The sequence below is a fragment of the Puntigrus tetrazona genome, chromosome 20, assembly GCF_018831695.1.
Source record: "Puntigrus tetrazona isolate hp1 chromosome 20, ASM1883169v1, whole genome shotgun sequence".
In the NCBI taxonomy this organism is placed as follows: Eukaryota; Metazoa; Chordata; class Actinopteri; order Cypriniformes; family Cyprinidae; genus Puntigrus; species Puntigrus tetrazona.
This window is the reverse complement of record NC_056718.1, coordinates 17,975,613-17,989,282: the sequence shown is the minus strand read 5'-3', so window position 1 is coordinate 17,989,282 and position 13,670 is coordinate 17,975,613. Positions and strand designations below refer to the sequence as shown.

Here is a 13,670-nt window from a genome sequence, read left to right as displayed (position 1 = left end):
TGAATGTTCAGTGATGGCTTTATTATGTCTATTCGACTCCATCCAAATCGTCTGCCTTTATGCCAACATGCGATTTATGACAATGTACAATCAAGTGCTAATTACTGAAATCCTGGATAAATATCTTTTATTAACAATAAAAAAAAATTACCAGATGAATGCTTGTAATGCACAGCCAAGAAAACACGAAAATGCAATTAATCCATCTTCAAAATTAACAGAACAGGAAAAATTGGTGGATTAATCAAGTGTGCCAAGCGGCAAGCATAAATTATTTTTCCCTCCCAAATCCACATGAAAAATATGCGCTTTAATAATGGGATAACTCAAAGCTTCAGCAGTTTTTGTTTCTTCCATTATGTCCAATATTGCCAGTAGAAACCAAAAATAATAAGTGTTATCCCAAAGAAGTAAATGCACTGGCAAGTATACTAAGGCCAAGGGAAAGTGGTGTACCTTTCTAACAAGCACTGATACTTGCATCATGGTTTTCATACGAGGACTACAGAATACTCTCTTTGGCTGGCATGTAACAGAACAGTGCAGTCTGCTTTGTGCTGACCACACACATGCTCTCTGTAGTCCTTATGCTCAGTCCAATTATAGGTGGGGTGTAAAGATCTCCTTGAAGTCAATGTCCTGCATGTCAGACGATATTCTCCAGGGATTCCTCTCTGCATCAATAAAGGTTTTTCACCATATACGGTCCCTCCAGTTCATAACCCATTTTTCTGTAGTAATTCCTTGTTCCAACACCTGAACCAAAAAACATGAACAATGACCAAAAATTCATATTTACAGTAGAAAAGAATCTTTCTTTCAATATGACAAGCTCTAATGGAGGCACCCTGAGGTATGTTATTTGGACCAAAGACATGCATGAAATCCCAAAAAAATGCATTTATCAAATGTTCAACATGCATATATATATATATATATATACACACACACTCACACACATACATTATATATATATATATATATATATATATATATATATATATATATATATATATATATATACATATATATATATATATACACACACACATACATATATATATATATACATATACATACATTATATATATATATATATATATATATACATATATATATATATATATATATATATATATATATATATATATATATACATATATATATATATATATATATATATATATATATATATATATATATATATATATATATATATATATACACACACACACACACACATATACATATATATACATACACATATATATATATACATATATATACACACACATAGTTATTTTAAATTGTTCTATTAATATTTATCTTGATATTAATGAATTTGCTCTGACTGAAGGAAAAAGAATATCACCCATTTGAGAGGAACTGTTATTTCAGCCAGTGTAGCCATGCAGAGTCAAAGAAAACCCCACTGTATTTCCAATACATTCTACAGTTGTTTTGCTTTCTTTGTCAGACATTCGAGTACAAAAGTTATCATGCCCTCGCGTTAAAGCGTCAGAGCCTGAATAATATGAATACAGATTTTCATTTATTTTCCAATTGCTGTTATCTCCGTCCTGCAGCTGATTTGGGGAGGTGCATGTCAAAATTTCATATTCATTCTTTTCTGGCGAGGGCAAGAGAAGAACCAACAAAATGAATGTGGCATTCCGTTAACGCTGAGAACATTTTTGATACCTGAGATAACAGCCAATTTGCTCGAGCCGTGCTCATCCCTGGCTATCCTCTCGGCCTCCTCCATCAACATCATCCCAAAACCCTTACAAATGCACACAAAAAGAAAAAGAACATTAGAATGCGCAGTCAATGAGACTATGTAAAACACGAAAAGACAAAAGCCTTGAATAAAAATTTAATATTAAAATGCACACATTTGTCTAGATTAGCATTTTAACCATTATTAAATGACAAATCATAACAGTGTTTTACTGGCAGAAATAAGGTGTCTACCTGATGCTGAAACTTGCTGGGGTCTCGGCTGCTGACAGGGACCACACTTCCGTAGACATGCAGCTCCCGAACAATGGAAACGCCACCCTTCAACTCGGGCCGGAAGGACTGTGGAGAGCAGCGACGAAGACGCAGGAGACCAATTAAAATGTCCTGCTCGGGGTCCTCATAAGACAGGAAGGTCTCCCAGCCCCCATTAGCCACATAGTCTCTGCGGATCAGCTCGACCTACAAGAAGCGCAGAAATTATTTTCAGTCGCTAACTCAATAGGCTTAAAGTTTCTGCTAATTGTTTACACAAAAAATGACTGACCTGATATGGTCGAACTTTGTGATGAATCTCTTGTATGCCCACTTCTCTGGTTCGTACATCTCTACACTGCAAGAATCAACAACAGCTTGCCCTTAACAGCCTTGAATTCGTAGAACAAACAAACTGGATGATTGATGATTTAAGGATACCTCAGTGCCCATGTCTTTCATTCTAGCCAATGCCAGCTCTCTCAGATTCCCATGTTCCACCCCAGAGCTTACCAACGGCATTGGGATATCCCTGAAAGAGGCCAGAGATCATAAGTTGTAAAAAAAAAAAAAAAAAAAAAAAAAAACATGGCTGTTACATTATAATAAATATGGGCAACAGGAAGAAGCATGTGTCACTGAAGACAGGAGAATTGGCTACTGTAATCTCGGTATCTAAAAAACATGTAACATGTAAATCTTACCTCTGTACACGATACACACGAGTCCATGGTGGGACCAGTGCTAGAATTCGTGCTACCAAATCCACTAAGGCACTGGGAGAGTAGCTCTTATAGCGGCCCGTCTTCCACAGCTCATACAGTCCAGTGCCTCGAATCACCAGTGTAGGGTAAAGTTTGAGCCCGTCTGGTCTGAATGCTGGATTCTCAAAAAACTCCTGGTGACAGACAAAATATGTTTTAGCAGAGCAGCTCAGCTCATTTCGGTTTGTTTGGAATGATGTAAAGAAACCGAGACAGACTAAATCCAGAAGAACTGTAGCAATGTCACTAAAATAGGAGATGTTATACATGCAGTTGATTAGAAATGCCATCTCAATGCCATAAAACTAAAGCATAATAAAGACTTCACTTATGGTACAATATTTTCCTCAACAATAATTAGATATCTAAATGAGATAAACTAAATAAGAAAGTATAGGCACTAGTTCCTGAGAAAATTCTAAGTTCAAGAATTGTTCAGATTGTAAACTGGTAAATCAATCACTGAATTTGTATGTCTTCTACTTAACGTGTAATTGTAAGTGAATCCTTTTTACCCATGTCACTTTGAAAAGCTCAGGGGTCACGGAGTACACTCAGAAACGAAACCATTACAATCAAAGAGACAATGTCAGTGGTCATTTAATTGGTACTGTCCTGCATCCTGACACACAAGTGAATCATCGAACTGGACACTGGTGCATTCGGACTAAAACTGCATGAGACTAAACTCTAAATAGCACAAACAGACAAAAATAGTTGCCTTTAAAAGACAAATTGAAATGATGGATTATTTGAGTCACGACTAGCCATGCGCTTTGAGCTTCTCCTTACTCTAAGAGTCAAATGAAATGAGCCTTTGTGTGATATATTTACGCTGAGTGTTATTTTTTATGTAGGGAGGGGAGCCTGCAAACAGTCTGATAAGTGAGCAGTGAGAGTCGGACGAGTCAGTAATGGGATTCCATTATCACTGAGCCACGCTCCTTTCCTCGGTACACTCGTCCTGAGATAGCGCAGACAGGTTCCCGTCTCGAAAGGTGGGGGGAGGCGTGACGGAGAATGAGCGAGCAAATACGGAAGAGGGAGGGAAAGAGGAGAGCACGGGCATCAGAGAAAGCAGGTTAGGTGAGATAAACCGGCCGGGCGCTGCTGGTGGGTGACACAGGTGAGGTTGTGTGGGCACACGCTGGCTGAGGAGGAGAGCTGATAGCGGTGGGGTCAGAGACCACCTTCCACAGCCATTAATCTCCCTCTCTCCAGCTCTGACACACTGCCTTCTAATGGCTCTCTATCACAGAGATATCACAACAGGTGTGTGAGAGACCAATTAATATACACTCAAACCTGTGCCTGAAACGGAATCCAAAAAGCGCCGGTGGAATTAATAGGCGGAATGGTAAAGCAATGAGCCGATTATTGTCAAACCCATTCTTTGAGTAGGTGCTTTTCAATGTAATTAAAAAGGCAAAAGCATCACTGGGAATATGAAGTGGAAAACAAAGCATCAGGGACTTACGTCAGTGACAAACACTGAATGTTATATTGAAAGCGAGTTTGCTAGGATGTGGTCGTGCTGACTCAAATCTACAGACAGAAACCAAGAGGTGTCTTGCCTTGTAGCTTCAGAGAGTACAAAATGCGAATAACGTTAATTTAATAACATAGTTAAATAGAATCTTTAGCAAATATCAACATGAGAGTACATTTTTATATTGTATGGTGATGCATACATTTTTTTTATTTTTATTTTTTTTAAATGAAAGAAAGAAAAAAAGGTTTGCAGAATTTAAATACCGGTCATTATAATGTAACAGCTATAACATGATGATTAACATAAAAAATAACACAGTTTTATCAGTGTCATGCAGACTTTCAACATTGATAACTTTTCGATTGGCCATGACATCAAAATAATTAACCATCTTATTGGTGACAGCCAGAATAGTATTATTGGCCATTTATAGGTTAACGATAAATACTATAACATAACTAATTGTATTATTGGTTTCTGCAAAAACTGATGCATCCCTATCCTAAAGCCACAATAAAAATAAATAAATAAATAAGTCAGGTGCACGAATAATTCTAAACCCTTAGAGAACTTTTGTTTTAAAAACAAAAAAACCCCATAAATAAATCACTAATAGGAGCTCCTGTAAATTCATGCCTCCAAATGCTGTTTTTTATGTTAGACTAACATTAAAACAAGCGGCCAAAAAAAGTCACAAGTGTGTAAAAAAAAAAAAAAAAAAAAAAAAAAAAAAGGAATATTTTAATAGACCGTTTGTACCTTTAGCCTGTAATTGCAATATTACAATTACAAATTGTACAAATAAAGAGTAAAAAGCTATTGGCTGTCCAAATATTTTGGAGCTGGCTGTTGATTGCTGCAGTGTGGAGGCAGTAAGAGCCTCCCAGGGGGAATGAGGTAGGTGTAATGTGGGCTTGGTACAACAACGTACAAATCTAAGCAAAGACTTTTAGCTTTAGAGACGCATGCCTTCCGAGACTCTAGAGACTGGATGATTGCAATAAAAAGTTAATGGTTCTCTTCTACAGTTAAGTGGCATTTATGTGACTGTTAATGCAAAATATTATTTATATAATTGCACTCAGTTAATCACGCTGTTTCTTATGCAACATTAACGTCATTGTAGGCTCTTCTGTTCTCCTAATGGGAAATAATCACCTGCTTTAAAACTGCTAAACTCCCTAGATCGTGCACTGACAGTGCTCGCTTAAGACATCAAAGAAACCTGTTGGCACCTGGATTGCTCCCGGTTGGTGTTTAATACAGTCTTTCAGAGAGAAGCACTTTGAATGGGTTCCAGAGCGCAGTCACTGATTGGATCTCCATGCTTCGGTAATGAAACCCACCATAATGAATGCTCTATTCGCTTCACATAATGAAGCCCCTGATAATGCGAACCAATGCGTCACAGCTGGACACTGACAGAGGCTATAAAAAAGCAGCCTGCCATGGTACATCACTCCCTACTTCATTTACATTCACCCATCATTCCTGCTATGTAACAATTAGCTACTGCACCCAATAAAAGCAGATTTCTCCTCAGGATAGAGATGTTAGGGTGTTTCTGTACTGTACATCTCTCATGCGTACCACTACTTTTTGCCTCTCCGCATTTGAATCTAGGGCTGTGTGATATGGGAGACTATTTGGTGTTTATTCAAACTTTATGATTTCTTATTTCTTGTCCTAATGCTTCTGGAACGCCTGCTTGATGACGACTATGGCTCAGTAGTTTCTGATACTTCGAGAGTCAAAGTTAATCAGAGCAACTGAAAGTAATATGGAAATTTCGGATATCCCAACAGCTATTTCACAGAAATGTTGATTAATTGAAGTCCTTTAGCTGATGAAAATGACATTTTGAAAACCACCTGCACAACCTGTGAGGTATACAGAGATAAACCCGTGCATTTAAATAACCCTCTGCAGTTGTCTGTCTCTCAGCTTCTCAGTTCATTTACATTAAAAGAACTTACCGAGTAAACATTTGTAAGTTTGAGGACCTTAAATTACAAAGCACTACTTCCCATAATCCTCTTGAAGCTTATGCTTGAGGCTTATTTGAAGTAATCCAAACATGATTATTGAGGTAGCACTGTGCACTATGTGTTAGAATTAAAATTGTGTCCTACATGACTTACTTTATTTAAACAAAACCAAAGGAAATGTTTGGCAGAATTTTACATTGTGTTCCCAAAAAATAAAGAAAGAAAAATGAAAACATTCTTCACTTAAAATTTTATCCATGTGTTCAAATGTTGCATGGTTATTACCAAAAAAAATAAAATAATAAAACAGTGACGTATGATCAAACCAGCCATGGCGTGTTTTTTTAAATATACACTACCATTAAAAGTCTGGTAGGATTTTTTTAAAGAATTCTTTTATTCTCTCCAATGCTCCATTTATTAGATTAAAATATAAATAATATGGTAAAAAATATATAAATTAAAATAACTGCAATATGCTGATTTGAGCAAAAAGAAGCATTTATTATTAGTGCTGTCAAACAATTAATCTTAATTAATTGCATTCAAAATATGTATATGTATATATTTAAGAAAACTATGTCATGTTTATATATTAAAAATAATTAGACATAAGAATATAAATATATAAATGAATACAGTACACATACATATATATTTTGGATGCGATTAATCATTTGACAGTTGTTATCAATATTGAAAACTGTTGTGCTGCTTAATATTTTCATTATTATTGTGAACTGATAATTTTTTCAGGATCCTTTGATGAAGAGATTTTTTTTAATCATAAATATCTTTACTATCGCTTTACTATTACTATCAATGTAATGCATTCTTAAAAAAAAAAAAAAAAAAAAAAAAAGTATAGATTTTTTTTATACTACGCCTAAGCTTTTGAGTGGTACTGTATATTAATATAAATGACACCAATGACTTTACCAAAATATAAAATGACTCCATGACTCACGCTTAATCATTTGGTGACAGATTTTAAAGGTAAATTCAGTAGAATTGCACTGATCCATGAAGTACTTACTATAAACTGCTCCACATCTCTTTCCATACCGACATTGGGTAAGTCTGGCATCATGTGGGCTACAACTTTAAAACCAGCATCCTTAGCCAGTTGGAAAGATTCACACACAGCCCGAACTGTATGTCCTCTGTAAAAAGTAAAGTTCAGAAAGTACATAAGTTCAATATAACTTTGCCCAAGATACATGCAGTTCATAAAGAAATATCATCCTTAGTTTTTTAAGAAAAAACATAAATCACCAAAACAAAATTATGTGGTCATATGGCTGTACGTTGTAATTAATCATGTTTTTAAAAACTTAAATTCAGCAAAGCACTTACAACTACACCACTGAGTATAGAGTAATTAGCATAGTTGCTAAGTCTACTAAAAGTGATTCATAAATGACACGTAATCAAGCGAGCAAACTGCAATTACCAATATGAGCCAAAATCTGAGCACAAAATGACTCACTGAAAGTCTTAACACTGATGTTACGCTAATAGCATCCCAGAATCAAGTTTATCCAAATTACCAAACCCCCATCTTCTGTGGCATGTCCCTTATTATAAAAGCAACAGACACTGACCTGTTGGTATCACGAGCCACATCCTCATAAACACTCTGTACGCCGATCTCTAGTCTGGTACAGCCATAGGCCAGCATGTCACTCAAGTGTCTCTTCAGACAGTAATCCGGCCTGGTCTCAATCGTGATGCCAACACATTTGGTGTTACTGCGTTCAGAGTATCTGTGGAAAACAAAAACAACTCAGAAATTCTGATACAATTTCACATATGTATCCATTCCTTTTTTTTTTTTTTTTTTTTTTTTTTTAAGAAATGAATAGGGACACATTAAATTGTTCAAAAGGGCCATTAAAATGTTATAAAAGATTTACATTTCAAATAAATGCTATTCTTTTACATTTTTTCTTATTAAGAAATCTCAAAGAAAATGTATAATGGTTTCCACAATGTATAATGGTCTCCAGGATTTGTTTTTAGCATTAATAATACAAATAATTAGATATAATAATAAGAAGAAATGCTTTTTGAGCACTAAATGTTTTCTGAAGGATCATGTGACACAGAAAACTGCAAAAATTCAACTTTGCCATCATAGGAATATATATATATATATATATATATATATATATATATATATATATATATATATATATATATATATATATATATATATATATAGAAAGCATTTCTTTCAAATTGTAATACTATTTCATAATATTACAAAATTAAATCACCCTCTCTCTATCTTTTTCTGAATAAAATGGAAAAATCTTCCTATTAGTCTCTGATGATAATATGCAAACTATTTTACGACTGAACTGGTTTCAATTGGCAAACTGCTTTGGTTTGCACCAATTTAATAATAATTCTGAAATGCATGGATTTTGGCTTCCAGTCATGCCAGACACTGTTCTGAAATTTTAATGGACATTTAAAAACCAGAAAACTCTCCATTTAGCTCCTGGTTAAATCCCTAGATTTTAGACAATATAGTTATGAAACCAACAGAGCGTTTCTCATTTGTACTTATTCTCTTTATTTCTCTCTCCCTCACACACGCATCCTCTGCTGAGATAAGCAATGGGTCTGAAATCGAACTGTTGTCTCCCCCATCTCTGGCTGATTAGCCGCCGGAACAATTATGGCAATCGTGTCATCTTAACAAACCCGCTGATAAGCTGTGATGCGCCGACAATCCTGTGGACCTCTGTCTACGTGCGCTCACACACACACACACAAACACACACACACACTCGCTCTCTTATCAAGAAAATAAGTAGCACAAATAAACTAACAGCGCCCTGCAGTGGCAGTCCATCCGCATCTAGCAATTATCCCTTTTGTCTTTCATTCTAACTTCAAAACGTTAGCTTTCCTCACGGAGCTGATGTCATCGGGGTGGTCAGCAGCATCTGAGTCACCACTTGTTCAAAGCTGACGCAAAGCCTTTTTGAAAAGATATCAGATCTCAAACAAATATATATATATATATATATTTTTTTAATTCTGGTGAAATCACATTTGTCTCCTTTAGGCAGACGTAGACTAATGGTCAAAATGAAAAGATGCTTTTATTTGCTTGCTTAGACATGAATGTGCAAGTTAATGCCGGCTAAACTGTTCAATTACATATCAGGAGATGTGACTAATAACACTCTTTATCTTGTCATCATCATTTAAGCAAAGAGCCCAAATGCCACATTCTGTCTTATTGTTCTGTGACTAGGCAGAAAGCAGAGCCAATGCAGCTGCTCTGATAGTGGAAGACTGGTCCAAAAGCCTCCTAATACTGCCACACTACCAAATTTGCTCACCAGGAGGCTTTTGGCACTGTGCCTTAACTGATCCAAGGCCTGCATTTGTTCATTTTGCTTATACTGACTTTTATTATCCAACAACAAAAACACTGGTCCCAAGTCAGAGCTTATTAACTAGTGATTTTCCCTAGACACACATAAGACAACACAGCTGCTTCATCCCCCATGCTTTCATCTAACTCTTGCACTTTAATTCCTGCATTTATTGACTGATCTTGGACCAGTTGTGTAATGGGTTGAAGACAAATACATTTATGTGTAATTACTTCTGAAGCCACAATGGCTACATCAGCCACTGGCCAATATTAACGTATATATATTTTATATATATATATATATATATATATATATATATAATTTTATCACCCTGTTTTTACATTAAGACTACCTTTGTCATCATTAAATAATAATTTATTAAAACTGGTAAATGCATTTGTATGTAAGAAATATTACATTTCTAATTTACGTTATTTTAATATATTATGTTACAGAGAGAGGCGCAATTACGACACCACAATTAAGCATCTACACACAGTTATGTCCATGTGTTAAGTTAATGTATACAGTTGACTAAAGAAACCAAATGTTTCAGTAATAGGTCCATGCATTTAGTCTTAAAGAGACAGTAGGTTAGAAATACCTATAATACCTTTATATGGTCTGCTAACAACACAACAGCTTTAACAAAGATGAATCTTTATTTAACTTATGCAATAAGTGTTTTTTGTGTAGTTTACACTTAAAATTTCTGCACCTGAATACTACTATTACTGTCTTTATATCGCCTATAATTTTATGTTGCAGGGCTGTTCATCTATGCTTGTAATTTGTGCAATTGTTCTAGTATTACTGACTTGAGTAATTAAGCTAGCAGTTTCTGCTGCGGTACAGAAATCCTTAAAGTAAGTTTTTTTAGTAATAAATAAAAAGCAAACTTTTTTGGATGATCCGATCCGTTTCACCACTAATATATATATATATATATATATATATATATATATATATATATATATATATATATATATATCCACTAAGGATGTTGTCACCAACAGCTGATGGACTGTTCCTGGCCTTTACCTGGCACTAAGAAATTGTCCCACAAAACACATAATTAAGGGAGGCCTGATTCTATCAGTGACAGAAAAGTTTATCATGGGGCACTGGTACCTGACAGCTTCAGTGACGTTGTTAGACGTGTGTCCTGACAGTGCGTCATGGAGGTTACGGATGAAATAATCCCTGTACTCCTCCGGCAAAGCCATGAATGTGCCTCCCATCACAATGAACTCCACTTTATCCACGCTGTGACCCAGCTGCTTGAGCTAGATGTGCAAACACAGCAGCGTAATGACGTTAACACCATCTAATGAGTGGAAAAGCTGAGAGGATCATCAACCTTGCAGATGTACACCGTAAAATCAAAACCATTAAGTAGCTCATGATCCCTTAAGATTTTGACTGTACAGTTGCAAAAATGCTGATGAATAGGCACAGTGAAGATGACTCACCTGTTCTACTCGATGCCTAGTCTGGAGGTAAGGATCGTATCGTGCACGGATGGCTCTCATTGACGTGGGCTGGGTAAGAGGGGGAACAGACAATCAAAATGAAGCATACAGCGTAACATCAGTGCAAAACCTATAAAAAACATGCGTGATAGCAGAAGGATAATTACCTCGTATCCTGTGTAAGACTGTGTGGAATATTCAAAATCAGAATCCGGACCCCCTGGGCAGTAGCTGTTTGGGCAAATAAAAACAAACACCAAATGAACATCAAAACTGAGACAGGTTTTATCATTATATTTTGCTCATAAATGTTCCCTCACCAACTGATACACAATACTAACTGCTTGAACCAGATGCAGACTCACATGGAAAATGTACTGTATAAGGTTCATAATGCTATTCTTTACAGTGAATAGCTTGTGTTGTATGCTTACTCATGTCATTTTGTATAAAAGCACTAACTGAATGAATAAATGTATCCTACAGCTCAAAAGGTTAGGGACTGGTCCAGATTTTTATTATCGTGAAAAATTTCTTATTTCTATAAGAACAAACTATTCTTTGATCGAATAAACAGTAAAATACAGTAAAAATTACAACTATTTACAATATTCACTATTTCAATGCATTTACATGTATATGCATGCATATTTACATCTAATATTCTGATGTTTGTGGGAAAGCAAAAAAAAAAAAGAATAATAACTTTTGAACGGTAGTGTAAAAGAAATACAAGGGAACATTATTTGGGTCATACTCACACACAGATGTTGCCTGTAAAACTGATGTGAGGGCAGCGATGAGGCTTGCACATCACAGCCACAACTGCAATCTACAAAGAAATATTTAATTAAAATCTGTGAAGCAGTTTCATTTTCTACATTATGATACACCACCTCAATACAAATAGCAAAAGGGCTAACATGCCATCCTTACCCCACTGGCAGTCCGAATGGGTTTGGCTTTCAGTTTGGGCACCAAGGCTCTTCTGTAGTGAGGCGGCACTGCAGCAATGATGTCCACCAGCCGCGGCTGTGCAGAGAGACCATATTTGGCTGATGTCTTCGTCTTGACTCTATAAAAATATTAGCAGTCTTAGTTTACTACTATCCAGCAAGAAAAAAATGGAAACTGAAACTTAAAAATGCACTGACTTGTTAAGGTTAATATCTTTTCCCTGTTCGTGGGCCTCAACCAACTGCTTGATGACATCTGCAATTGTCATCATCATCAGTTCTGCACGACTCAAGTCACCTGCGGTGGACAAAGATAAGTGGACAGATAATGTTAGAGAAACACCAACCAGACACCAGTCACTAGTCACTAGTCACTAATGCTAAGGACAGAACTAGTTACTCAGACTGACTGTTGCTTTTTTTCATAAACTTAAACTACACCAAAAATGCAAGTATATTTAAACACATATCCTGACAGATACTTGTGTTGTACTTTTGAAATAGTAACAAAACTTAGTAAAAAAAATTAGTAGCTACCTTCCAAATGAATGCTTCTTTTAACAAAATATATCCAAAAAAAGGATTCTCTCACATGGAGTTAACAGTGACAGACATTTACGAAACTACTTAAATTTAAATTAAATATAATATTCCCTTATACACGATGTTGACCATACACTACCCAAGTCTTAATAAATTAAGTTACAGAACACGCTTCACCAGCTAACAGAAAACGTTCCGTTTAAACTTAGCCGTGAATACTTACTCTTCTTTTTCGGCTTTCCCATCTTGGAAACAAGCTACAAATAATCCAGAACCCGTATACGACAAACACTCAAATGTGCAGTTAGTTATTTCATTAAGGCACGGATTAAAACGTCAACATCAGTGAACTGAACATGCTACAGTCTTCCGTAAAGCGATTGCGTCTGTCGTAAAGCAACACATGTAAGTACAAATGTCGTAAAGCTGTCACGACAAGCATTTTGCCACGGCAGCTGAGCTCTGCAGTACACTTGAGGACCTCTAGCGTTCAGGCAATCTCTGGACAATCTGTTTTGTCCTACAGGGCTATTGTCTAATACAAATCCCTCATACTAAGTGATATGGAAATTATTTAGTAAGGAATAATACCGTTGGAGATTGCTATAAGTACCATAATAGGGTTATTGTAACAGAGTATCGTGAATGCTTCAAAGTTGCCGCTAGGCATTAACTAGGCTATTATGAATCTCGACTGATATCTGATTCTCTAACAAATTATAATAATTGCGGTGCAGTTTTTTGAAGCTATATTTATCCCATCCATGTCTTACTACTGTAGTAACTCGCTATATTTAGGATGATCCAGGCCTAGGGATTTGTTTCCACAGCTGTGCAACACTAAACTGAAGATTACAATTTGATCATATTCAGACACAATTGTGCATTGTACATTTTAGCACGCAAACAATAATAATAATAATAACAAAACAGTAATAATAATGTTATTAATACAAATAAAACTAATACAATATTTTAATAAAATGCAAATTAAAAAATAAAATTTTCTGTAGAGCTGCATCGTGAAAATAATATAAATAACTATATAAACTAACGACTAAT

The 13,670-nt window shown here is 35.6% G+C and overlaps 1 protein-coding gene across 1 annotated transcript; it reads right to left on the bottom strand.

The window, feature by feature from the left end:
- Positions 1-110: 110 nt before the first annotated feature.
- elp3 (elongator acetyltransferase complex subunit 3) lies at positions 111-12,987 on the bottom strand. The gene is made up of 15 exons (XM_043220231.1): positions 12,832-12,987; positions 12,264-12,363; positions 12,046-12,184; positions 11,871-11,941; positions 11,277-11,340; positions 11,110-11,178; positions 10,769-10,923; positions 7,844-8,005; positions 7,276-7,402; positions 2,700-2,893; positions 2,437-2,527; positions 2,288-2,353; positions 1,975-2,202; positions 1,702-1,783; positions 111-756 (listed from the first exon to the last, which is right to left on the bottom strand). The coding sequence occupies exons 1-15, from the start codon at positions 12,851-12,853 to the stop codon at positions 680-682; spliced, it is 1,647 nt and encodes a 548-aa protein (XP_043076166.1). The 5' UTR covers positions 12,854-12,987; the 3' UTR covers positions 111-679.
- Between the last annotated feature and the right edge of the window lie 683 nt (positions 12,988-13,670).

What these genes read in the sequence shown, in the direction of transcription:
- elp3 (XM_043220231.1), bottom strand. Translation starts at nt 12,853, where the DNA reads ATGGGAAAGCCGAAAAAGAAGA. An exon ending in AGTCTTACACAGGATACGAG is followed by an intron (nt 11,179 to 11,276) that starts GTAATTATCCTT and finishes CCTCTTACCCAG; the next exon opens with CCCACGTCAATGAGAGCCAT. An exon ending in CCAGCAAGTTTCAGCATCAG is followed by an intron (nt 1,784 to 1,974) that starts GTAGACACCTTA and finishes TGCATTTGTAAG; the next exon opens with GGTTTTGGGATGATGTTGAT.